Genomic DNA, 27,923 nt, shown 5'->3' with positions numbered 1-27,923 from the left:
CTCGCGCCTTTGCATCAGCGCAGTCCATCTTGCTTCTCGTATCGCTGCTGTCAGCCTCTGCCCGCGCGCCGTCCGTGTTGTTGGAGTAAATAATGGCGGCATCGGGAGGCGGATTATCATCTCCCGCTACCGTCGCGGGCTTGAGCGCCCAAACGGTTGCTCGGGCTCGTTTCCCGGGTCGACCGTGCACGTTTCGCAGCAGGCTGCGGTCGGAGAAACGTACCAGACGCGGAAGGTTGGGCACGGACGACGGGGATCTGGCTGCAGGAGGGCCGAGGCCCGTCAACATCGGCCTGGCGTTGAGCGAGGATCCGTCGCTGCTGCGCCTGCTCGGGGTGGCGGAGAAGCACAGCCGGCAGAGAGATGTGGGATTCGACTCCAGCAACAGCGAGGAGGTGAATAAGCTAACTATAGCATGGCAGCTAAATGGGTCATAATATGCTTAATGGGACGCATGAAGTAAGTTCGTTTAAAAGAATGGCATTTAAAACAGTTTGTTTGTTACTTCCTGAAGTGTTAAGCTAACGTAAAGCTACGCTAGTTAGCTTGCAAACACTAACCCCAAAATAGGCATTGTAGCTAGCCGTCTGCGGGCAGGGTATACTTCAGATGTGTGAATATTTCCAGTTTGATTGCTACTGCAGATATTAGTAAGTCATTGTCTGTTTTGAAATCGCCGTATCAATGCTCTGAGTTACAAGAGCCATACATATACGGAGATCAGTGTCTCTCCAGCTGAGTTTGTTTGCATGAGAGGAACATAAAGCGGAAACTTTGGCGGTTATGATTACAATCGTGGATGTGTTTTGTTGTGGAAACCGAGGCAGGTCTTTGCTCGTCCCCTGTTGGGTTGAACGTCCACAGAGTGCTAATCTCGTCGTAATTAAAACGTTGGCGCTGCTAACTTGGGGTTCACACTCTCCACGTTGGAGCTGTCAGCTGACTGCTCCGTGTTTTGAACGTCATCTTAACGTGGGACACAGAAACGTGAGAAAGATGTTACAAACAAAAAGAGCAATTTTTACCATATACTGAAAAAAAAAACATTTTCCACCACCTTTCTAAAACCTTTTTTTTCTCGTCTTTGTTTACAAACATCTATCACTCCCATCGTGCACATCTCCCTTTAATTTTGGAGATTGATATAAAGGTTAAGCTAAGCTTTGATTGCTCTCAGCTTTTTTTCTTGTGTTTTATTTTAAAGAAAGGGCATGATTCTTTGTAAATTGCCTGCATGCTGCAACATATGTTCTACCAGCACAGTTACACTGTTTGCACAAGCTTCGACACAAACTATGAGTTATTGCAAAGTGTAATATGCACGATGGGTGACCTGTTTGAAATGAAGTCGTGTTGATTGATATGTATGAGAGGATCCAGGGCACTGAGGATGAAATCTCGACAGTGATGGAGTGATAGCCTGTCATTGTTAGTTTACTGTCAGTTGAATATTCAACATTGGCAAAAGCCTAGGAGTGCAGTTAGAAAATAAAACACTATTGTGTGCAGGCCCACCTTTATTTTATTTTATTTTATTTTATTTTATTCACATACACTGTGAGAGGGTTGCAAGACCAAAGGTTATAGACACTCTGTGCACAGCTGTACTCTCTACTTGGTAAGTGCTGGACTCATTCATAATGACATACAAGTAGTATACAGTAAATAAGAGAGGACTTAAATCTGCCACACTGTGAAGAAGCCAGTCTGATGAATATCATTTACTTCCAAGGTAGCGTCCTTTTAGCCCCAGACAGACAGGATGGTAATAATGCTATAATGCCAAATTGGATTCATCATATTATTTAATCTCCAGAGCAGGGGCTTTAGCATCTGACATCAGTCGGACTTCACTGATGCAATCCTTTAAAGTGGACTGTAACAGAATCACATGGTCCACGCAATAGCTTGTGGGTGCTGCTCTACTGGAGGACCACACGTCACTTAGTGCCCCACACACTCCTGTGCTCTGTGGTACTTTTGATTATTAGGGGAATTTCATCGCTGACAAATCTATTGAGTTGTTATATTACACACGAAGATCGATGTGAGTAAGTGGAAGTCAACTTAAAGTATGCTTTTTATTGGCTGTCGTGTGCAGTCTTTGCATCTGAGGTAGACAGGTGCCCGGATGAGAGGATGATGGAGGCTGAGTGAGCTCCAAAGGATCTGTTTAAACTTTTGTAGCAATGGAGATTGAATGTACTTTATTTTCAGTGCTTGGCTGTATAAAAACAGCACTGTTTTAGGGGAGCATTAGATTGAAGTGCATTGTTTTTAATTCCACTGTAGCTTGGGTGCTACACTCCTGATCCATTACTGGGAAAATATTGCTGTATGTGTCACTAAACCTTATGCACAGGCATGGTGCACAGGTCGAGTTATTTCTTACAGTTGACTCACCGATTGAAACCAGAATCAGCTTCAATTGGTGCCTCAGCACTATACTGATGTAACACTGGAGTAAGAGTAGAAAGCAGTAGCTTGATGCTGAACAGAGTACTAATACCTCTTAATCAAATGATGAACTCAGATGTGGGTGAGGAAAATATGAAGGATAATTTTTTCTGTTTCTGAGTTGCATAATGCCTGCAGTGGCTTGGGTGAAATTAAAGACTACCACACACACACAGACACACACACACACACACACACACAGAAAGTCAATACAATACTGGGCAGACAAAGATCTTCGTTACCCCTTTATATCAGCTCTCAAAATTATGGAAATGCTGGAGATTTCATATATGTTAATTATTTTATGTTCATTCTCATGTCTATTTTATATAGAGGTCCTTTCCGAAATGTCAGCTAAGCTTTAAGCTATATCATGACAATTGTACGTGTTTATGGTCTGTAGCATGTGGTTTACAGCATACCCACAGGTCTTTGTTTCAACATGCCCCTATCGTGTCTTACAGCCATTTAATCGTCTTACTTTCTGTGTTTTTTCTCCAGGAGGAAGATTTCACTGGATTTGGGACCACAAGAGTTCGTCCACAGAAAACTTCTGGCACTGATCCTCAATCGTCGTTACTCAGCCAAGTGAAGTCTCCCCAAGCTTCAGACCATTCTTTGGGAGCAAGGCCTCTCATTGGAAAAATTATACCCAAGACCCCCAAATCGGCTCTTATTGGGAAAATAGTACCAAGGGTCCCTAAAGAAGGCCAGAGTGACAAAGACAGCCCGGATAAATTCAAAGAAGTACCCAAAGTGGTAATTAAACTGCATGGCAAGCAGGTAGCTCTCACTGCAAAAGCCAAATATTCAGACGAGCAGGCCTCAGGTAGACAGAACAGTGCAAGATCAGCTGACTTTATCAAGAAAGCAGGAAAATCAGCAGACTCAGGCAGCATGCAAAGCCAAACAGCAGCTACCTCAGCTGGTGGCACCAAGCAAGAGAAGCTGGTGAGCACTCTGGCAGAACTCAAGGGTGCAGAAAAAGCTTCCAAGGTCAAAGAACAAGGCGAAGTATCAGAGGACTTACACACAGACCAATCTCAGCCACAGAGATCTGTAAAACGCATGAGGGGTTTTCAAACTGGGAACACCGGACACGCATCTCAAGCTGTAGCTCTGTCGTTCACAACCTTTCACAAACGGCAAAGAAAGAGATTGTCGAAGGGTATGGGTACCTCTCCAGAGGCCGGAGCTGAGGCCGGTGCCCAGAGTGGAGAGGAGGCAACGATGCCCCTTGAGTGTAAATCTGCAGATTCCTCAGAGAAGAGACCACACAGAAGACAACGCAAATCTTTGTTTGGGCACAGGCGAAAACCTCTAAAAAACGTTCCAATCATTGCTCGTCCAAAAATTGGTCGTAACCGCACTAAGCGTGTTTTTTATACCTATGTACCACTGCCCATTCCAGCCACGCATACGCCGGAGGACAGTGAGCAGCAGCTGCAAGGTCCGAATATCACTTCATCAGTGGGTGAGCTGAGCTCGTTTTCTGAAGTCCAGCAGAGCTCAAACAACTCCTCCACTCCTGTAATGAGTGCACGGTCCTCCCGCGTTATTAAAACGCCAAAGAGGTTCTTGGACGGGGAAATGATTTCTTTTCCAAAGGGCTCTCTGTCATCCTGGCTGAAAAGTCAGCAGAGAGAGGACGGAAAACCAAGTCCATCATGTCTTGAGTCAAATTATGATGATAACTCTCTGCAGTCAGACAGTGACTTTATATCTGTGGTTGACAGCCCTTCTGCTGTCAAAGAGTTCTCATCAAAGCCCAGTCCCGGCACGAGCCACCTAGAGATCTATAAGAACCTCAAGAAACTGACCTTGAAACTGGCAGAGAAAAAGAAAGGCCAGCCCGACACTCAGGGGAATTATACACATCATGGCGACGGTTTGACCTCTCATGTCAAGAAGAGGCGGAGGTCAAAGCTCATGATGGAGGAGATGGACTCTCCTGGTGTTGTGAGGAAACTAGCCGTAGTGGTGAACACCGATGTGGAAGTTCCCTCACATGTGACGTTAGGAGATACAGGCAACAATGGTAAGGATTGTTTCTTCTTTTTGTGTGTTTATGATGATCTTTGCAGATGTTGTTTCTTGGTCGGTGTCTGTATCTTCAACATGCTTCTTTTACAACATCTCTCTTGGAATAGTGCAATATTTTTATTCATTCTGTGACTACACAGTTGAGTTCACCTTAAACCAAGAAAAAAATGGGGTTTTAAGATGTTTTAGCTATATTGGACAAGTATGATTTCAACAGGTCGTCCAACAGTTACAAGCTGTTTAGTCGTACATCATCTCAGAGTTTCTACAAACGCTGTTTGGTACAGATGAAGCAGGAATTATGACTGGGGACAGTCACGAGGCGTTGGAAGTCAGCGGGTCCAGCCATCGAATTGGTCTCAGTGGAGCCAATAAGACGATGCTCCACCTGCTGAAGAAAGCCAAAGTCCAGCTCATCAAGATTGATCAGCAGAAGCAGCTCAAGTTGTCACAAGTAAGAATCCAAGATCAAATCTGTGCTGAGACAGAAAAGAGAAGATTATATGGAATTATTAAATCTGTGTCCCTCAGCCTGTTATACATGACTGCACTTTGTACTGTATAGTTCTGAAGCCACTATGATTTCCTGTGCTGTAATCATACATCGATGACTCAATAATTCATTGGAATTAGTCATTCTTTGAAGGGAAAATACTTAACATGTGCCGTTTGAAGGCTGCTAAAATTTGTTGCTTTTCTGTTCTATTGGTCAGATGAAACAAGACATTTAAAGATGTCACTCTGCGTTCTGTTACTCATTACATCCAGTCAACAAATAAAAGTAGACTTCTGCATGTAGCATTTGTTTTGTCTTCTTATTTTAGTCTGAACTTTACAAGATTGCAAGTAGCTTGGCTGTTTATACATAAAACCTACATAAAACCTTGTTTTTCCTACCAATAGTTGGGAGAATCACGTGTTCCAATGAGTGGAAGGAGGAGGAGGAGGAGAAGGAGGGTTGGCGTATCTCCCAAAGATACTAGTCCTCAGGTAATTCTTTCAACTTGAAAATGTGCATTTTCATGTTAAAATCCAAGCAGCATTAGTCCACCGTATTTGCCGTACTCACCTGTGGTTTGGTTCTTACCCGCATTGCCTTTGTGTGATACAAGACAGTAACAGAACCACAGTGGAACAAACGAATCCTTTATCCTTTTTGTTATTATTTGCAATTGAACTTGTGGAATACATCATGCTATAGGGAAGTTTGTTTATAGATCACAAGGGATGCCATCATAATTTGTTTTTAACCAAATATCCATACATCTCACAGTATTGTCTTTGTGCGTGCTCTCGTGCAGGAGCAGCCGCTGGGCGGTCCCAGGATCAAACATGTCTGTCGGGCAGCAGCAGTGGCTTTGGGGCAGCCCCGCGCTATGGTGCCAGATGATATTCCCAGACTCAGCGCCCTGCCACTTCACGAGAGAGAGGGCATCACCTTTTCTCCCGCAGCAGAAGGTACAGTGTGTCTACATGTGTTGTTTTTAAGCAGAATGCAGAAATTAACCTCTTTGTCTTTACTAGAGAAGGGTTGTCACTTCAGTGCATTTTGTATTGTGCTGAGTATGTGCAATGATTTTTAATGAGGTTTGATAAGGAAGCGACGTTTCGTAAACTAAACAAATTAACAAGAATCAGAATTAACGAGTTCCAGATTTAATGTGTGTACATTCAAGTCATTGCAGGAATTTCTCCACAGCGTAGACTGTAAATGACCCATAGTTAATGTGATATGTGCTATCATTTTTTGGTAATGGTAAATTGCATGTAAACTAAATTTAGTTTGCATTGCTTGCAAAGTCAAATGTGTATCCCATTTCCCTTGGACCTGCAAAGTAAACCAGTAAATACAGGAAGAAGGCAGTGCAGTCATGGTTTATGATGGCCTGAAGGAAACAAAACAACGGTGATAATACATATGCGTAATGCATTTATTCAGTGTCATTCTCACTGGTTAGGATCTGGTTGAAATGTCCAGAGTGTGATACACAACACAAAGGAGGGACCCAAAGAGGACTTAATCACTTAGTTTTGTACAGGGCATCTGCATGTCTTGAAAAGTCTTAAAAATCATGAATTCAGTGTCTTCAAAAAAAAAAAAAAAATATATATATATGTATATAACTAAAAGAAAAAAGAAGATATTTTTTGTTGTCTGCTCGAAACAATAATGTTATGAAACGTTTACAGACTGTTGCACACTTACTAATGAAAAGGAAGATGGTTGCGACAGTGGATGGTGCTCACAGGAGGCTTTTCAGTCCACTATTGACCTGCAGCAAACACTGTCACTACTAGCTACAGTAGCAAGAAAGCTCGTGAACTCACAACGGGAACTGTTGGTTTTAGTAAAAGAATTCAGTTAATTAATCCATCCATCCATTTTATGGGGGCCACATTAATTCATTTAATGATATCATGTATGATGGTGAAAATGGTGTTAGATTGCTTTATGTGGTGTTAAAAAGTCGCTAAGGTTTTGAAATTAAGTTGCTAAAACCTTCACAGACGAGTTCAGAAGCTTACATCCCCACAGCACAGTGCCAGGTGTGCAGCAACAGCTGTTGCTACTGTGTAGTTGGAGTTAGTACCATCCCAGAATGGACAGAATTACACATCATTCACAGATCGTAAATTAAAATAGATTGACTTGATATTGTCCCCAACCCACTCTCAGGTAGGTTAACTGTTGTCTAATCCAATTTCTCCAAAATGCTTCATTAAGATTGTCCAGACTTAAATTAAGTTCTGCCAATTTTTGTTTGGCAAAGCTTCTCTGCTAGTGTACGAACACATTCACCAGCTAAGATATTCTTTCAAACTGGCATAGTTAAGCTTCTGCAGTTCTAAACACACAACCTAAAAAAACAATATGAACCTCTTCTGTAAAAAGAGCACAATTTTGAAAGCTTTTGGCGAACTTAACCTGCTGAGCAAAAATAAAAAAAACTGCTTTGTTAGCTCAATGTAGTTGTAACTAAAATATTTGCCAGCAAAAATATCTTTTGTCACACACAGATTAGCCACCGCTGTTGGAAAGCTATACCCAACACTGGTCGAGTGAGCATCACTCAGTATGAGGTGAGGAAGAGCCGTTTGACAAATGAACACATTTAGCGCTGCTGGGAAAACGGATCCTTACACAAGCTACATTATTCAGTTAAATTATGTAAGTAATTATTTTCAGTCTGAAGTTGCTTTGTGCCTGCTGGCTTTAAAATATTACCACTGGGGGTTGCAAGAGGATGTCAAGGGAGTTAAGCTTCAAATCTATTGCTACCAGTTCTCAAATCCAAAAAGGTCAGGCAGGGGAATTTCCACCAGCAGTGGATTTGTCAGAGACGTCTAGTCACCTAACTTTATTCTACAGTGACTCTTAGTTTCCAACACTTCAAGCAGCCAGTAGTATCTACAGTAGCTGTAGGAACCAGGCTTGCTTGTTGGACAAAAGACCTGTAAATGAGTAAATACAGTAAGCACCTCCAATCACTGCAGTTAGACCTGTCATGTCTCCTGCAGACTGATGTTCTGGCATCCAAATGCAGTATGTTGCCCCACATCAAATGCTCTTGATGATGTTTGAAACATGCTGTTTGTGCCTCTTTTACCCATCCTCTCTGTGTCTTGCCCACAGATGTGGCAGATGACGACGATGACATCACTGATCAGGGCAGGGCTCAGTGGGTTGTCTCTCAGGAAAACATCCAGCGGAGGAGAAGGGGGAGGGGGAGGGGCCGCAGGTTCAGAAAAAGGAAGATCCTGAGTCGTTATACGGCAGGGGGAGTCCGTTCCCGGCGCTGTGGACGCTGCCAAGGCTGTTTAGTAGAGGAGGACTGCGCAAAGTGTGTCAACTGCCTTGATAAGCCCAAGTTCGGGGGGCCAAACACCAAGCGACAGTGTTGCATGTAAGTTAAATAAAGGCCCACTCCAAATAAAGGCCTCGTTCTCTCTGCCACTCAGCTTAATTAAGGTCCTAACCACTGCAGAGAAGTTACAGTAACCAGCACTAAAGGTAGAATAAAATGCTTGCTATTACTTAAAAGTGTGCTTGGGAAAAATAAAATTACAGATAGCAGCTGGTTAGTTTAGCTTAGCACAAAGGCAGGAAACTGCTAGCATGGCTCTGTCCAAAGGTAACAAATGTGTTTTTACACTGTTTTTTTGCACAGAATAAACAAGGAAGATACATTTATTTAATGAGCTTTAGAAGTGTTGGTATGCAGATTTTCATACATCATAGACATTTTGGACTGATAAAACTGAGTTTAGGGCTAAATGGAGTTCCAAATGTTTTATTTATTAGTGCCTATTATCCTGTTTACCTTGTAGGTAAACATATTGAACAATCCCGTTAATGAAGATGTCTACACATGCACTTTACCTTGGACATACAAGTACACTGAATTTTTTCTTCTGCCCCCAGATACAAGAAGTGCGAGCGGATTGAGAAAGCAAGGATTCAGCGCATCATCAAACCGTTGAAAGGTATGTCTCTAATTAAATGATGCTCCTGCTCTGCGATTAATTAAACTAGCAGAAACAAACACACTTCAACGACATACCCAAATATTTGGTTTGTTTTCAAAATTAATCACAAGGCTCCTTTTCTCAGTCCAGGCGAGGCGGTTGTCAGGCTCTGCGTCAAGCAGTGATGATGCAAATGGAGGGTTCGAATGGGCCGGTGAGGGATCGTCCTCGATGGCGCCTGGAGTCAGGAAACAGTCCTTGCGTAACATCACACCACGCTCCTACAGCAGTCTGCTGAAGTCTGAATCTGAAGAGGAAGAAGAAGAAGGAGAACAGGATAGGAAAGAAAAACAAACAGTCAAGCCAACTGTAGCTGCTGCTAGCAATCAAGGTAAGTAAAGCTTTGTTTTGTTTTTAGGACACAAAGTCACTGAGACTGAGCCTTGAATATCTCAGACGTTGATTTCAGAGCTTCTTTGCAGGGAGTGCACCAGAAATTACCATAACTTTTATTTTCCTGACGTAGAGCAGACAAATTGTCAGGATTAGTTATGGAGTCAATAGCAGTACTGTTCTCCAGCTGTGGGTCCAGCACATTTTCATTCCTGGCAGATTTTTTGATAGAGAAGACAACATGGAGCAAGCTGAAGAAAGGCTAGTCAAATTAGCCCTCCCTCATCTCGCAAAGCCATTTGCAATGCAAACATTTCCTTGGCTGCAGTTTCTACTGGTCTCGTAAACATGGCGTAAATATGATTTAAAAAAGAATCAACATGAAAAACTGAACTGAGATTTTAAAGAGCTTCTCACGATGCCACACAAGACATTGTTCTTGTGTTTTCACTGGCTGTGTAGTACCCTGCATGATGAGGAAACTTCACTGATTGTCAGATTAGTGTTGAAAACAATTGCCAAGCACAGAGGTTGTGAATCTGTCACCGGAAGACCACATAATCATTCACCTAAAAACGTTTAGATTTCGCTGAAATTGGAGCAAACAGTGTTTTGAAGCCCCCCAGTAGCATCAGAATTGTGTCTTAGATATGTTTGTCTTCTTTGGAGATCTTGCTACTCAAGGTGGCGAATCACTGCCAGAAACTCCTCCAGGTGAGGTGGTGAAGCATCGCAGGCCCTTCTCCAGAGCACCTGGGAGCAGACCCAAAGTATACAAGGTAAAAACATCCAGAGGATTTCCCTCCTCGCCTAAAGTATGTCACCTGGTCAAACCTGGGTCAAATTGTATTTTTGGAAAATGTTTTAGCTTATATTGGTAGTCTATTTAATGTTCATGTAGGTGGTCTTTCAAAAAAATTAACAATTCAAAACCACCTTCAAAATAATGGATTTCTCAAAGAAATTTACTAGATTAAATTAATTAACTGACAGTGTGAGTAATAATGATTTTAGACAATTAACACCTGCAAATATTTCCAATCAATACTTTGCCCAGGTCTGCATCTCACTTTCAGTTATTTTTTTTCATTTTTTAATTTCATCTTCTGTGCTGGAATGAGTGATTCGTTTTAATAACATCTTTCAAATTCAGCCTTGCTAATCTTCTGTCTCTCACTTTTCAGTTTCCTCTTCATGTTAAACATCTTGCATGTATTTTTAGCGTCATGCTTTATATATTATAGACGAGTTAAGTTACGTTTGTGATAAAAAGCAGCCCATTTCTCTTTGTCATTGAAGCACAACATACATTCCCCTTTTGCTGTCTTTTTGAGGCAAAGTGTAATTTTGACAGTGAAGTTTTTGGAAAAACTTGTTTATCCCGACTCCAGGCTCTGAACTGTAATCTGCATTTTAACTGGAAGGTAAAACTAATTTCATGTTTAAATAACCATTTACCATGCACTTTACACATTTGGCCCTCGCAAGTTAATTATCCAGCGCCAAGATCTCATAATGCTGGTGATCAGCTGTCTAACGTTACACATCACAGGGACATGCAAGAAAAACACTACGTTACAACCAGAGATGGAGATGAGCTAACTAATTAAACTTTGTGCTGCGTGTTAGCTAGCCAGTATAGCTAACTTGTATCTACTTGCCTGTGGTCTGCTTGCCACATCGTCAACTGGCTTGTCCATAACCTGGAGCCTGGTGTTGCCTTCAGAACGATAAGAGGAGAGAAATGTCCTGAATATGACACGGTGGATGATTGTCAGACCCGGGCTAGCTGCTCTTTAGCACAGAGACAGTAAGAGGTCACACCCTGAAAACTATTTCCCAGTACCACAAACATCTTGTTGGATTAGTAGACTAGATGCTACAGTGGTGTATTGCTGCCCTCCCCTGTTTATTATCAGTGCTCCTTTTTATAGTTATTTGTTTTTATATAATGCAATATTGTACAGATTTCCCATAGTTTCTTAATTGTAGTCTAGTTATGAGGGCTGAGTAGTCTGCAGAGGAAAAACAGCTTCTCCAGCTGCCTCCTGCGAACTATCCAAGCAGTACCAGAATCAAAAATCTTTGAAGGATACCCAGCCCTCGGCCCAAGGTTACAAAAAAGGCAATCACAGGGAAAGAAATGACCTCAATCCTGTATGTGTGAGCTTTAAATAAACAAAATAACAATCAGAATAACCTGATGTAATCATTGATAAAAATATTTTCCCATCAAAGTAGCACCACTTTAGAAATTGTATGTTGCTATTAAGATAAGGCTATTAGCCTGTTGCTAACAAGGAGCTGTTAAGGAACCCATAATTACTTTGATCATCAGTATGACTGACCTGTGAAGGTGACCATTGCTTTGTCACGCCACTAATTTCAGTGTTGGAAGAGGCTGCTGTGCTGGATCATAACTTAAGATGAAGCATCAATCTTGGCTGTGCTGCATCAGTCTTTGCTTCTGCTTATTCTAGTTGGCATGTGCATTTGATTTCTTCAAATCACATGCCAGTCTAATCAGGCAAACCCAAAGCTCTTTGCTCTGTCCTGAAATAATTGTCTGTTAGTGGTAATGCACATGATTCTTTCTTATTTCTGACCTTTAAATCTTGGTTGTTTGAATCCCTTACCATTCTTCATAAAAAAAAAATCCCCTATGAATTCCCCTGAATTCCTCCCCATCTGTGATGCAGTGCATGCATACATATTAATATTTGAAACATCACTGTCTGAGGTCATAGCGACTGCATGTTGTTCCTCACTGATGATTGATTCATTGTTTTGTGTTGCCACAATCCAAATGCTCAGTCTCACTGCTCCTTCCAAAACAGACCAGCAACAAAACAAGCGGCCATATTTTTTAGATGAGAATAAAGAGCAATAAATACGCAGAATCAGCAACATGTGGTCTAATGATGTGGCATTGTAAACAAAGCAACATGCAGCTTTTCCCAGTTTTACCCAGGTTATGGTTGGCTTTAGCATTTTGTGAGCTGTGGATTTGTCCACCACAGTGCCCACTACAGTGTAGGAGTGCAACTTTCCTCAGGAGAAGAGCTTTTCAGAATGTAAACAGACATGGTGCTGGACAGCACACTGGTGAGTGCAAAAGGCAGACTTAAAAAATGAAATTCTTCTTTACAGGTGATTAGTGAAGACCTACGGTTCAGGAAATGCTAGTACACAATAAAACATATCTAAACATATCTAATTACAGCACCTGCATGAATATGATCACATATGCAGCTTTGAAAATGCACACGTAAATACCTGAACATGTTAGGTCCATCTAAACAAACTGTATGTGCATGTGTCCGAATTTAAACTAAAGTGCTGTGTGAGCGTTAACAATTCTGTCCAACTTACGATTTCTGTACAATTGATTATTAAAGAACAACAGAGATCATTAAGAGCAGTCGTTCAGAAGTACATGTATAGCAGTAGCACACTGCATTTTGCCCAGGGGAGATAGACAGATCCCTCTTTTCCCTATTTGCATGAATTCTTTCTTTGTGGTGTGGGAACAAAAGCAGAGCAACATGCTCTAACTTACACACCGCATCAGCCTCACATGTGCATTTCCATGTGGAGTGACAGGGAGGTGTGAATCTCTAATGCTAGAAAATGTTAAGACATTAAAAGCAGATGATTTTTCTCATGCCCTCATGTTTTCTCCTGCTATCTGCCTGGTTGCATTATGCAGCAGTTTACACATTAGAGATATCACCCGTTTTTATTGGCACTTGTCAACTAGTTATTTTGTTTTTGTGATTATCCAGCTGTCTTTGAACTGGACACATGTATACTGCACTTTACCGCTGTGTGTACCTCAACTTCTGCTGAATGCATTTGCTAGATTTTCTTTACCTTTTCTCACTTTGTATTCATGGCTAACGCATTACTCAAAGTCAGTTTTCCTCCCCTTTTCTTTCTCTTTGGCTGCTGCCGGTCGCCGCCTCTGCATGTCACTAGTATGAGTGTAACGTTGGAACCTGTCGTGCTGGTTGGCTTAGGCAGTCCCCTCCTCCACAGGAACAGGAGAGCACGGAGGAGAAGGAGCCCAGAGAAACTTTACCAGAAACCAGCCCATCCAGGAGTCCAATGCCGAAGCTGCCGCGGCTACAAATACACTTACACCGTCTGCCTGATTTTATCCTGCAGTCTGCTCTGTCTTTGCCACAGCAGTTGCCTCAGTGTCTGGATCGATGTGATGCACAGTCGCATCCAGAATTGTCCCAGCTTGTAACACAGCCTGCTGTTTCACATTCATCACATGCTACAACACAGTCTCCTCCAGAATTGTCCCAGCCTGTAACGCATCCTGCTTCTCCACTTTCACCGCATCCCATAACAGACCCTCCACAGAAATCCCTGCTGTTACGTTTGCACCGTTTGCCCCAGTCTGTGGTGCAGTCAACCTTGCATTTGCACAAATGTATCTCATCGTCATCTCAACAACATCCTCAGTCCATACTGCACCCATCTCTGACAGAGGTTTCGCCAAAGTTGTCTTTTCAGGGACAAACAGAGTCTGAGGTGCAGTACCCAGATGTGTTGACTGAGACAGACAGAGCTAACAGAGATAAGACTGTGCACAAAACTGTGCAAGTGCTCCCTCAGACTGTCCGTCCACACACAGAGTTACAGGAGGGCACGCAAGAGGAGCGGCAGGACAAACGAGGCGATCGGCCTGAAGAGGAGAAGGAGGAGGATTCTGTAAAAGGGACAGTGGTGCAAAACTGTCCAACAATTGATCCACACTGTGTCCTTCGTTCCCAGAATCCTGCAGAGTGTGCGTCAGTGAACACCCTGACTGGGTTAACTAACGGATTTCCCCAAAAGGGCCTGTTGCAGAACAAGTACAAGATCCGCGTGGACTTTAAGGTGAGCTTTTACACTAGTGTTGGATTTCTATATCACTCACTGGAGTGTGTGTGAAGTTGACTCTATATGGCTTTTGAGCACTAGCATCACATTTACAACTTCACATTGTTCCTAAAATAATGAGTTTTAAGACTTTAAGAGAACACAGTCTGTCTTTAGTATTAAAGGGAAAAAAACGTCTTCTGACTCTGATTCTCTGCACACCTCTAAAATAAAAGGATCATAAATAGGCTTTCCGTTTGAAAAAGGGATTGTGGAGTGCTGTACTATCAAGTACAGGAGTGAGTGCCTCTTAGCAAAATATAAAAACAGCATCATCTGTTTTTTCTAGCTTGAAAGCATCAGCTAAAAATCTATTTGTGCTATATAAATTGCCTTCATCCCTGTATTTGGTATTGTAGCATGTCAAGGGCTGGTCAGGCTACTAGTAGTTGTTATGGGGTCGTTATGAAGCTGCTTATTTTCATATTTCACATTAATGAGTGCATGCATCCCTAAAATAGCAAAGAAGAAACTGATCACGTTCCTCTTGCTTTTTTGGCTGACCTCGTGTCTACCAGGAGGACTGTGCTGTACAGAATGTATGGCTGATGGGCGGCCTCAGCGTCCTCACGTCTGTCCCAACCACACCACAACCTGTCTGTCTGCTCTGTGCCAGTCAAGGACGACATGAGGTGATTTAGTTCTCCAAGTTCGTATTTGCAAAGTTTTGGTGCCAGTGACATCATCCTTGTGACTAAACGACTCTCCTTATGTCTCACTTCCATCAGATGATATTCTGCCAGATCTGCTGTGAGCCTTTCCACAGTTTCTGCCTCTCACCGGAGGAGCGTCCCATGAAGGAGAACAAGGAGAACTGGTGCTGCAGGCGCTGCAAATTTTGTCACGTGTGTGGTCGTCGAAGCAAGAGCACGAAGGTATGCAACCCAGCACCAAAGAAAATGTCTCCTAAATGTCTTAAAGGATAGGTTGCTGCAGTCATCCCTCTTGTCCACACTGACCTTTAAAAGATCCCTTACTGATGCACTTTCAATGTTGTCTCATGTTTATGTGGAGCCTTTACAGGGATACAGCTGTCTGAATCAGACAAATCATCTTCCATTGTTAATATTTACAATGTTAATGACAAGTAGGAACAGGAGAAATGATTACAAGAAGAACATCCTCTTCCAGTGTTCATGCGGACACCTGACTGTTGCTTAAATCAGACCTGAAAAATTGTTTTATTAAGTTGTGCTACATTTGTCAGTCCATTTGTGCCTTAAGAGACAGATGAGATATTGAGATCATGTAGGAATGTTTTAATATTAACATATTTACTAATTTGAGATAGGGATGACATAACCCATAATCAATGTACCACTATGTTTATGTTTTCGTTTTTTTTCTGTCCAGCCTGTATTGCAGTGCAGAAGATGCCAAACCTCCTACCACCCTGCCTGCTTGGGACCAACCTACCCTAAACCTATGAACTGCAGCATACCTTGGGTAATTGCTTTCAAAGCCTTAAAATATAAGCTTTGTCCTTTGACCTTGCTTTGTCTCAGGGATATCAAACATCCGAAACATTGTCAAAAATGATAAATATTAAGATTTTCTTTGGCTACGTAGAACCTACCTAAGTGTGTTATTTATGAGTTTTGTAAGCAGTGTGATTCCTCCTAGGGCCTCATATGCTTGTCATTTTGTGACATTGTTGTGTTTGTGTAGGTGTGCATGACCTGCATTCGGTGTAAAAGCTGTGGTGTGACTCCTGGAAAGACCTGGGACTTGGCCTGGAACCATGAGCAGGATCTCTGTCCTGACTGCACTGTTCTCCACAAAAAAGGTAAGACCTCTGAGAGTCATAAGTTAACCATACAAGTCCAGTGTTGCTTTGAGGGATGTCACATGATCTGTATTTGCATCAGGTAATTTCTGCACCATCTGCCACAAATGCTATGAGGACAAGAAGCAACACGCACAGATGATACAGTGTTCAGAGTGCAGCCACTGGATTCATTACACATGTGAAGGACTTTCAGGTAACACTTTTTATTCATAAATTGAATTTCAAAGGGATCCACAGTCGTCATTACAGTCAAAGGGGGGCAGATTCAGTTAAATTAAGGCTGTGAATGAAGGTGTTTGGCTATTGCATTCAAAAGGATGCATGGTAAAGAAATGCTTATAGACCCACTTTTAATAAACTACAATTCTGAGACTAGTTGTATGTGTAGGACATGCACACATAGTAATATGTGGTACACAGTATTACAGATCTAAAGTTAATCAACACTAAAATCCTCTGTTTTCTATCCTCTGTCATTACAGATGAACTGTTTGGTTTGCTGTCAAACCAACAAGAAGAAGTGTTTTTCACCTGCCAAGCCTGCAGCCAGAACACGAGTGAACCCAGCAGCTTGAGTGAGGAGCTGCAGAGCCGACTGGTTGCTGGACTGGAGGAGGTGCTCACTGATCTCCTCTGCAGCTCTGCCACGCAACACCTCCTTATCTGTAAAGCGGTAAGAGCTACCCAAGAGTTCTGCTCTGAAGCAGTGTATTTGACTTCAACAGTAATAAACGAAACAGAAATATAGTAACTTGTGCTGTTAAGCTTTTTTCCCCCTTAAAATTGTCCTGATATGCTTTATTTTAAATCTCGTTCACCAGGTAGCTGAATTTCTCCTCTTATTTTAACTGCTGTGTTTCAGTGTCAGGAAACAAACAACACACACTCTGTCAGGCATCAGCAAGCAGTCTGTGATCTACAAGCCATGAAGAAGAAGTTTAAAGCGGGCGGTTACACCTCAATAGTGAGTAACTAACTGTCACCGTATTCAGCTGAGAGAAATGATTGAAAATATGAAATCTGTTATGTCAACAATCAACAATTAGACATTCTGTCTTTGAGGCTCTTTTCTTGCTCTGAAACCTGCTCACTTCGTTTTTTTTCTCTCTTCTTGCGCTCACAGAAAGCTTTCCATGCAGATGTCTCCTCTGTGATGAAGAAGTGTCTGAAGGAGGAGGAGTTTCTCCCTGAGGATCAGAGACCGACCAGTCAGGCCAGAGCACACTATGTCAAAGTGAGCTTCCCTGACTTATTCCCCTCAGTTTCTGTTTTCATGGTCACTTCCTCTGGTTTTACCAGCTGGGGTGTGGAGCTGAGACACTAGACAAATAAACTATAAAAAGACTGGTTGAGCAACATATTCTCCAAGAATAATTTAAGAAGACACTGTCCACAGTTTGCCTTTGAGCTTATTGAAATTTTGTTTTTCTCACAGCTGATTGAGCGCATGTTCAGTTGGTTTCCCGCCAGCCATCTGAAAAAGTGGAACTCCTCTGAGGAATTCCCAAGGTACATTTATTACCAAGTACATGTAGTCAAACATTATTCCCTCTATACACATTCAGGATTCCCTCACAATGTATATTTGAGCTTCATGGCATAAGATAAGTGTTCAGTCATAAATAACTTCTAGAGAATAAAAGTGTCACTCATGACTCAACTCTTGTCTCACATGTCTTCTCTGGCCTTCCCCTCTTACCCTTCACTCTGTAGCAGCATGCTCCCTGAGGCGGTCCTGCCACCATCTAAGGAGCACAGCTATGCACAGTGGCTGGAAAGGACATACCAGCCCAAGGAGTCCAGGGGCCCACAGGCAGGGAAAACTGACTCTCTGCTATCCTCAGTCACTACACAGCAGTCTGGTGTATCCCGCAGCTTCCCTCTGTATTCACACGGTATGTAAACTATTCTATCCTGTTCTGTATCATGCATGCGAAGGAATGTGAGAAGTTAGAACCTTCAGACTTATAGCTGCTGTTCATTTCTGATAGGGAAGGATCAGGTTTGGTATTATTTAGTCTATATTAAGATGGGGAAGGCTCTTTCAACACTGGTGTAAGAAAAATAAGCATGTCAATCTAAAAAATATCTTTATTTACTTGACATACTTCACTTCAGAGTCAAGCAGATAATTATCGGTTACCGTCAAACATCAAATGCCATGTCGGCATTATATTTAATTATATTTTCCGTCTGTGGTTTTAAATGTTTATGTTCGTCTGGTTCTCTTTCATTCTCACAGGTGTAATGAGTGATTTGCATACTCCCAAGACTGAAGATGCGAGGCAGTGCGCCCTGTGCCAGCGTTATGGAGACTCTGCTCCCTGTGTGAGTTCAGCTGTCTGACTGTGTTCTTACCGCAAAGATCAGTCAACCGATAGTTTCAGCTCCACTCACTGCATTTTACGTAATAAGTCAAATACTTAAATAAAGAAACAGGATTGTGATCGCAGTGACTGAACATTATGACTGTTCTGGTTTGACATGTCTTCACAGTATAAAGGTGGCTAGTCACTCCCGCTGATTGAGTGATATGAATCTGTTCTCATCCTACAGGATGCAGGGCGGCTGTTGTACTTGGGGCAGAATGAGTGGGCCCACGTTAACTGCTGCCTCTGGTCTGCAGAGGTGTATGAGGAGAATGGTGCTCTTTTGCAAGTGCACAGCGCTGTCTCAAGAGGGCGCCACCTGGTAAGCTGTGATCAGAAAATAAATGAAATGGGGGTCATGGTTTTAGTAGCTAGATGTTTGTCGTTCTCCCTCTTAGTGTTGCAGCCTTTGTTAAAAAGCTAATCAACATGTTGTTGTCCTTCATTCTCCAGCGCTGCGATCGCTGTGGGCAGTCAGGAGCCACTGTGGGCTGCTGTCTTGCAACCTGCCAGAGTAATTTCCACTTCATGTGTGCTCGTGCGCAGAACTGTGTGTTTCAACAGGACAGGAAGATATACTGCTGCAGACACAGGGATCTTGTCAGTGCAAAGGTATGGACAGAATTTTCCTCCCAGTTATAAATGTAAATTCTTTCAGTTTACCAGTTACACCTGCAGATTTCGTCTACATTTTATTGATGTATGATTTCTCATACCCTTCCAGATGGTGTCTGGAAAAGGGTTTGAAGTCCCTCGGCGGGTATATGTGGACTTTGAGGGGATCAATCTCAGAAGAAAGTTCCTCACAGGTCTCGAGCCAGAATCCATAAACATGACAATAGGTAAGAATATCTGGATGTTGTCTGTTGCTGGTTTGAGCCACTTGGCTCCTGTACAGGGACAAAATACAACTGCTATATGAGTGTGCTGAAACCAATGATCTTTCCTTTCACACTTTCCAGGCTCTCTGCAGATTCAGAAACTTGGTGTGTTGTCAGAGCTGTCGTCAAATGGGAGGATGCTGTATCCTGTTGGCTATCAGTAAGTGAGCATTGTCATTATATAGCTGGTGGGCTTACTGAGGTAATTTAACTGATTAAATACACATTAAGAATCACCAGTGTAACACCAGTAAATTCTCCTTCAGTATATTTTTGACTGAAAATCCAAATACTCCGTAGGACATCACTCATAATCCTTTTGGGACTTTGGTGCTGACTAATGAATGAATAAATGAATGACTTTGTTAGAGGGGTAATACCCAAAGTATCACCCCTCTTTTTATTTACATGAATGCACCCTTCTGCCCTTCCTTCTCCAGATGTTCTCGGTTGTACTGGAGCACTGTGGACCCTCGTAAACGCTGCAAGTACACCTGTAAAGTGACAGAAGTGAGCACACCTCTCCCCGGTGAGGAACAAGATCCACGGTGGGACCAAGAAGAGAATCACACCATAGTCCACAGTCCCAGCCACCACAGAGGTCTGAAGGAACTTTTTTTTTTAATGTTCTCTTTCTGTTTTTTTAGCACTCACAGGAATGTTTTTGCTAAAAAATACAGAGCTGACATGTAACCTTAAAAAGGTACCAAGCCCATAAAATAATTATGCTAAATTGCTAAAGTGTCTTTGTTTGACACTTTTTCTTTGCCAGATATGGAGTCTCCAGATCGCTTAAGCTCCTCATCCAGTCCAATCAAGTCCACTACCCCATCACCTAATTCTAAACAGCATAACTTCTCTGGATCCAGAAGTCCTGGTTACACACAGACCAGGAGACCTGCAGGAGGATCATCACGACCTCTTCCATCTCCAGGTAAATAGTTAAAGATGAAAGATGTCATTACTGTATTATTGAAGTAGATCCTTTAAATTAGCATTATTGCCTCATCTTCACTTTTTGTTATTTGATGCTTTCAGGGACCGCTCCTCCCAAATCACATCACGTTCTGACATTGAGGGACCTGGAGGACACCCGTCGGCCTCGCAGGCTCTCATCAAGAAGCCGCTGCAGTTCCTCACCAACAGACAGCGACCCGTCTGTACCGATGACCCTCCGCTCTGGCGGCACCGTCCACTCCAGATGTGCCCTGTTCGGCTCCCCTCCAAGATCGTCAAACTTGGGGCCAGCTTCGTCTCCTCTGTCACGACAGAACTCCACATCGCCAGTGTGGAGCTCCCCGCCTAGATCCAACTCCAGTATCTCTGCAGGGCTGTCACCTCGGCAAGGAGCCTTCACTCACTCCCCCAGAGGGAGGCAAAACTTTAAAATCACCACTCCAGTTTCTGCAGAGGTTCCCCAAGACTTCCTAGCATCGTCTGAGGCAGAAGATGCAGCAGTGGCCACAACCAATGGGATCTCGCTAGCCCCTGATAACCTAGAAGAGGAAGTAGCCCACCTGATGGCCCAGGAGCTGCCTTACACTGTGTTTGACACTGACACAGAGGTCGCAGTGGCCTCCATGCTGAATGCTAAGATTGAATTTGATGAGGCTCTGCTCACTGAAAACGTGACACTTCACTGCGGAGCACAAGGCGGGAGGGGAGATGTGGAAGGTGTTGTACAGGATGTGGAAATGCAGGAAGATAATCGTGAGAATGACTCTGAAGATGAAGACTCAAGCCATTACTTTAAATTTTCACGCACAGTGGTGTGTGATGCAGCTAGCAGCTTGGACGCCTCAGCTCAGCTCCCTTCAGCACAGTCGATCTCACAGTTGGATGGAGCGGACGGTGGGTCAGAGAGTGATGAAAGCGAGGCGGCTGACGATAAAGCTCAGGACACAGAAGTAGAAGAGGGCGAGATTAAGATTCACACTAACCATAATACACCTACTAAACAGCTGACAGTTGCTCTTAAGAGGCTGGAGTCTATCTACACTGTATCAAAGTCAGTGGTTGAACAAGGAACAGCTGAGCCAGAGTTTCAAGAATATTCTCAACCATCTGACGTTCTTCAATCAGGTTATGCAAACGATGACATGTCAGTTCGGGAGGAAGAGGTCCCAATGAGCTCAGGAACACCAACATCTCAAAATGATGTCTTTTTGGATTCAACTACAGGCCACTTTGTTTCTGCTGACGATGGCGCAGTAATGTACCCAAATAACAATGAAGTTGACGATAAAGATGACAGTAGCTCATCGACAGACTCAATTGGAGGATTTAAAGATGATCTGAAAGACCCTGATTACTCTCCAGAGCATAAAACCAAAAGGTCTCCCACAGCACAGATGAAAACCATCATTGTGAAGACAAAACGTCCGGCATCTAACCTCAAACGCGTGTCTCCAAAAACGTGTCTTCCACAGCAGAACAAACTCAAAATGCTGTTGGCGCCTCGACCCAAACCGTCTCTAAATAATGCGTCAGTGTCCCCTGCTGCCGCCACTTTTTGTGCAGTTCCACGCACAGTCACCTCCCCCATTGTGATCAACAGATTTAATGCTTTACCTATTCAACCTGGCGCCACACGGGGCAGACCTGTTGCCATCCGCTTAGACAACTCGAGGCCAGGAAGTCAGCAGCAAGTTGTGATTCAGAATCAAGCCACAGCCACAAGCTCACCCCCACCTGCGACTCCTGCCCCTCAAGTCCTGCTGGTCAACCGTCAAGGTCAGATTCTGATCAAAGACCCGAGAACAAACACTTATCAGTCACTCAGTACAAATTCCCCAGCATACAATAGAATCAGCCAAATTGCTAAGATTCTCCACAGTGGTAATGCCTTGCAGCGCTCAGTCCCTCGCGTCCTAATAAAGCCTCGTACCAGCCCGTCTGCCACAAACGTCCCACCCACTGGTAACCACACAACAACATCCGAGAAAAAAATCATTATCAGAGTGGTGCCTGTGAAAAGCGGTGGGACTCCAGGGCCCACAACTCCTGTCAGTGTGCAGAGTGTACCTGAATCAGCTTTCTCCAGCATTAAACAAAGCACAGCCCAGGCTATTATTGACAAAGCCATGGCTACACACCGTGACGCGCCAAAGACAGAACCCATCATCCTCAGTAACACTCGAAAGCCAAAGGCCAGGCATCGAAGACCGTCCCAGTTTCAGGACGCAGAGGACTCAGATCAGTCACCAGCTGCACAGTCAGAGCCCCCCAGTGGTTTACTCAATGAACCAGATTTCAACGTGCATCCAACACCTGCTTCATCGCATCAGCAGGTGACGGCCAACAGAGTGTCATCGCTGTCTGAAAGGCCCTCCAGGAAGAAATCCAAGATGGACTTCTTGAGGGATCCTTCAAATGAGGTGGGTGGCGTCAATGAAGCCATCCTCCTCAGTAACACTCGAAGGCCAAAAGCCAGACATCGAAGGCCGTCCCAATTTCAGGATGCAGGGGACTCAGATCAGTCACCAGCTGCACATGCACAGCCCCCCAGTGGTTTACTCAATGAACCACATTACAACCTGCAACCAACACCTGCTTCATCACGCCACCAGGTCAGGGTCAAGAGAGTGTCTTCAGTGTCTGAAAGGCCCTCCAGGAAGAAATCCAAGACGGACTTCTTGAGGGATCCCTCACATGAACTTGATGACGTTAATGACACCAGGTATTCATTGATTTGATTCATGTACAAAAGACTATACTACTATAAAAAAACTACCAAATTACAGGTGCACATGTGGTTACTGCTGTTATTAGAGCGGCAACTAGTGGTTATATCCATAATCGGTTTGGTTGTGAAATGATAAACGACACATACTTGCGATATGTGATATTTTGAATTTGCTGCATAACAATACTTTACCTTTTGACTCTTTTGTAAATTTTTTACCTCCAATAAATTCAAAACTTAGCAGGGCTGTCTATCGATATGTACTGTTGTAGACTGCCAAGTTAAGCCTCTTACGCAGCATGTACACAACCCATTTCGAGGATGCCCCTTTCATACCCAATCATGATACTATCACTTGTTTTCTTCCAACAGACCAAGTGGTGTGAGAATGAAAGCTCCAACAATGAAGGACATTCTTGATATGGACCAGGAGAGTATGCTCGAAAAGCCTGAGCAGTTGAGGATTACTGCTCCACCGCTTCCTACAACCTCCAGGTTAGTTAATCTTAAATGAACCCTCATTCAGAGCCTTAATTCTATGTTATCAAGTAACAGAGGCAAAGAGTTTGCCCACTGAAATCCATGTTTGGGGGTTAGAAATGCAAGACAACTTGTTTTAAAAGAAAACTTCTTCACGTTAGTGCATTTTAAAGCATCATTATTTGTCAACTAATTTAGCTCTCAGTTAATATGTCGTGGTATTCGTAGCACCTGCCAAACATCTTACTGAGAACATCACGTTCTCAACATGAGCATGCCCATCAATTATTCAAATGTGTTTTTGTAATTTTTCCAGAAAGGCATTGTAGTACTCACATTTTTTGTATATAGTTTCACTTCACTGTTTGTCCGTTCTGCTCAGATATCCTCAGGTTGAGAGTTCACCTCCAAATGCACAAATCAACAGTCACATTCTGGGTAAATCACACATGTGGGTCAGCGCTCGCCACGGAGACCTCTCTGAATGGGGCCCTTATTCAGGTTTGTAACTACACTTAATATGTTTGTTTACTTTAAATGTCCATTTGTTGTCACCAACGCTCGCCCTTTGCACGGTGAGATGAAATTTTGTTCTTGAATTTGCCAGACTCATTTAATTCTACAGGTTTTAGCTCAGAAGAAGATGCCCCTGCACCCAAACACAGAAAGAGGACATACATGAACCAGCCACATCTACGGTTTGAAATCACCAGCGACGATGGCTTCAGTGTTAAGGCCAACAGCATCGAGGGTAAGAGCTGCTTGTTGACTGTACGTGTTTGTTTTTAATCTGGTTTAACTGTACTGTTTGACAGACGACAGACGTTTAATCTCAGTTAAGCCAGCTGTGCATGTGACATACACACATCGTCTCCTCAACACCTTCCTATCTCTTTTCTCCCTCAGTTGCCTGGCGTGCGGTGATTGACGGTGTCCTGGAAGCTCGCGCGGGCTTCCACCTGAAGCAGCTGCCTCTGGGCGGGATGAGTGGTCCGCGGATGCTTGGCGTCGTCCACGACGCTGTCATCTTCCTGCTAGAGCAACTGCAGGGTGCCGCAAACTGCAAACGCCACCGCTTCCGCTTCCACCGCTGTGATGACATCGAGGAAGAGCTTCCCCTCAATCCTAGTGGCTGCGCTCGTTCTGAAGTCTACACACGGTACAGACACAGTTACCTTTAGTCACGACTGTTTCTAAGAACTTACAAGTGTTGATTTAAAGGTTTCTTCTGTTTCTTGCCTGGGATTTAAACACACCTCACATCAGTTGTGTTCTTTTTCTTCCTCTTTCTCTTATTAGGAAAGCGACTTTTGATATGTTCAACTTCCTGGCTTCACAGCACAGAGAGCTTCCTGACATAACAGGTCCCTTTGATGAAGAGGAGGATGAATTCCCACTGAAATCTTCCAGGTAAGGCGTTTAAAACTGTGGTTGACCCTAATCTTAAAAGTTTAACGCACTGCAGACCACAACAGAAATTTACAGTTTCTAAAAGGAGCTAATTTAGCAGATGACTTGTCTATGTTGACGCCACCTTTTCTATGTCTGACAGGAGAGCAACCAGCAGTGAGCTTCCTATGGCAATGAGATTCAGACACCTGGAAAAAATCTCAAAAGAAGCAGTAGGAGTTTACAGGTAATGGCTACAAATAAACAAACAATGGTCAAAAAGTCATTTGTAAAGGCTGAAATGTATTGAACTGTGTCCTGTTTTGTTATCCTCTTAGATCTGAAATTCATGGTCGGGGCCTTTTCTGCAAAAGGAACATAGAGGCTGGGGAGATGGTGATCGAGTACGCTGGCACCGTCATTCGTTCTGTCCTTACGGATAAGCGGGAGAAATATTACGACAGCAAGGTTAGTACACATAATACACACTGCAGTACTAAAAATCTCCATCATAATGACAGTCAGTCAGTTTCTACCTCATTATTCTGTATATTCATTCCTGGTGATGTATTTTTTAAGCAAAACATTGAGCCATAAACTCATGCAAGTATTTAGGTGAATTCACTCACTCAATTCAAAGTACCACTAGATGGCGCTCTGAGGCCATCAGTGGACTGTAGCACAATCAGTTGGTTTTCTTGCAGAGGAGTATGAAGTGTGTGGCCTGTTGCCTGCCTCTCTTTAATGAATGGCCGACTACACCACTGTGACAAATACTATAAATACATATTACAGAAAAAATACTGCCCACAGATCGTAATTTAGGATTTGATTTCACGAAAGTCTTTTGTATTCTAACTTTAAGATGTTGAATGTATTGGAAATGTGAAAATAATGTCCGCCTGTTGTTTAATCGCTCTCCATCAGGGCATCGGCTGTTACATGTTCCGCATCGACGACTTCGACGTGGTGGATGCGACGATGCAAGGCAACGCGGCTCGTTTCATCAACCACTCCTGCGAGCCGAACTGCTACTCTCGTGTCATCAACGTGGACGGCCGCAAGCACATCGTCATCTTCGCCCTGAGGAAGATCTACCGAGGGGAAGAACTGACCTACGACTACAAGTTCCCCATCGAGGACGAGAACAATAAGCTGCACTGCAACTGCGGGGCGAGACGCTGCCGTCACTTCCTGAATTAGTACAAAACACACACACACACACAACAACATGTACCAATAGCCATCTTATTTAATGCATTTGAAATCAGAAGGTGGACTTTTATGAACTGATGAAGGCGGCTGTTGTGACGTAGCCATAAGAGTGAGGTGGCTGATATGCACAGATCTGATCTACTGAACACTTTGTTGAAAGCTTAATTTATAGACTGATCGAGGACAACATGCAGTTGTTCATTTGTGTCCTCTGAACGGCTGTTAACAGTCACATTAGAGCCATACGTCAACGCTTGGGATGAATACCATTAATGGGATTTCAGGATTTCCGGTCTGTTAGGAAACGCAGTTCACTGAAACTGCACACATTTTTGGTTTCGTGTACTGTTTAACCATCTCAAACTACACATCCTTTCAGTTGTTGAATTTGTCGCCAGGCGCCTCTGCTGGAACTGGGGGCTAAACAGCCAGGAGGCCATTATTACCAGCTACAAACGGTGCAATCTAAAATATCCTGATAAGAGTTGTTACTGTGTAAAGGGGATCTATTATTATGCGGGAGGCGAGTGTCTGTAAATACAAGGTCGCGGAGAAGGATGAGGAGAACTTATTCAGCACCTTACTTTGAGATGACCTTCTCTGGCAGCACTGATGTCGCCGCAGACAGGACAAATTTTACTTCAGAGCAACATAAGCACATTTGACTCAAGGCACCTTGTGTACATTTTAGTGCAGCTACATTTTAATTTCACTCTGGACACAACAAGTCTTCTGAGCAGGGACTCCTACGTTTTAGGTGCTGGTGACATTTACCCCAAAACATAGTTCGCCATAGTCACCCAATAGTCATCCTTTTTCCTCTCATTCATCAGTTTTTATTTGTGACAGCTGAGATGCTGTGATCTAAATGCTTTTATCCTGCTATTACAGTCTGTTCTTTATTTGTTCAATTGTGCTGTTTGTGTATTTAAAGGTCTGTGAGGGAGAGTTTCCTCGATGCAGGGTTCAGAACAGTGATCTTGCTCTGCACGGTCCCTTATAAACCTTTTTGTATTTTTGTATATTTGAACAATAAATGTATATTCAACAAGCTGATGGAAATAAATGTGTTTGAGCTTTTAACTTCTATTTGTAAGTGAAGGCTGACTCAGAACCGAAGCTAATGCTAAGTAATGATCCTAAGTTAATCTCTCCTTTTCCAGCTGTTTTGCACCCTTTTTTTTTGTCTGTCACAGGTGTACTACCTCAGTGGTGTTATGAAGCAAGTTTAATCACGAAACTCATTTGATGAAACAAAAAATGCTTCATCATTTCCTCATAGTTGAGTCTTTCTAATTATTACACCTTGATGGTATGAAAACAAATAACACAGATACTATTAAAAACTGACTCGCTGTTATGCCTGCAATTATTTTGTAAGGATAGGAGGCTGCCATGTTTTCTGCTTGTTTCCTCCCGTGTGCAACCACACCCAGCTAATTGACGTAGACAGGATGCTTAAGTTTAGGGTGACGGCTGAATGCTGTGGGTGTTCATTTTGTGTTTTTGGGATTAATAATTGAATTTGAAACTCAAAGCTTTGTTACTTTTATTGGCTCACTATGGATCTTTGTCTGTACATAGTTGTATAAAGAATTTCTAAACCTGTTAAATATTTTTTTACCACTTTTTTTTAATTTATGTTCAATAAAACTTTGAAATGTTCTCAGTTTGCTTTGCGCTTTGCCCTGTGTGTTTATCAATGAGTAAACGTTAGATGAATTCACTTCAAACATCACTCGTGATTCTTAACAGAACATTTTTAAGTGTCCATGCAATACAATCAAAGAAACCACCACGATGCAGGAATTCCATATATGTAT

At 43.0% G+C, this 27,923-nt stretch overlaps 1 protein-coding gene across 4 annotated transcripts; it reads left to right on the top strand.

The window, feature by feature from the left end:
• Positions 1-3: 3 nt before the first annotated feature.
• On the top strand, positions 4-27,769 carry kmt2ba (lysine (K)-specific methyltransferase 2Ba). 4 transcript variants are annotated; one of them, XM_076754165.1, is made up of 36 exons: positions 4-395; positions 2,959-4,495; positions 4,788-4,954; positions 5,404-5,490; positions 5,802-5,958; positions 8,135-8,405; positions 8,924-8,985; positions 9,113-9,358; positions 10,030-10,139; positions 14,146-14,250; positions 14,811-14,924; positions 15,021-15,167; positions 15,646-15,738; positions 15,961-16,078; positions 16,161-16,274; positions 16,564-16,754; positions 16,944-17,045; positions 17,205-17,315; positions 17,517-17,590; positions 17,795-17,976; positions 18,324-18,409; positions 18,638-18,772; positions 18,904-19,062; positions 19,175-19,292; positions 19,413-19,491; positions 19,772-19,932; positions 20,104-20,265; positions 20,370-23,010; positions 23,389-23,511; positions 23,879-23,997; positions 24,104-24,247; positions 24,403-24,655; positions 24,796-24,906; positions 25,049-25,132; positions 25,224-25,353; positions 25,813-27,769. In XM_076754165.1, exons 1-36 carry the CDS (start codon positions 93-95, stop codon positions 26,086-26,088), a joined length of 9,072 nt encoding a protein of 3,023 aa, XP_076610280.1. In that variant the 5' UTR covers positions 4-92; the 3' UTR covers positions 26,089-27,769. The 4 variants fall into 4 exon arrangements, with proteins under 4 accessions (XP_076610280.1, XP_076610278.1, XP_076610279.1 ...); XM_076754163.1 differs by having other exon boundaries at positions 13,399-14,250; positions 17,798-17,976; XM_076754164.1 differs by having other exon boundaries at positions 13,399-14,250; positions 24,122-24,247.
• The last annotated feature ends 154 nt before the right edge of the window (positions 27,770-27,923 follow it).

This window comes from Chaetodon auriga, chromosome 17 (genome assembly GCF_051107435.1).
Source record: "Chaetodon auriga isolate fChaAug3 chromosome 17, fChaAug3.hap1, whole genome shotgun sequence".
Classification (NCBI taxonomy): Eukaryota; Metazoa; Chordata; class Actinopteri; order Chaetodontiformes; family Chaetodontidae; genus Chaetodon; species Chaetodon auriga.
Note: the sequence above shows the minus strand (reverse complement) of the source record. Positions and strands in the feature narration are given on the sequence as shown.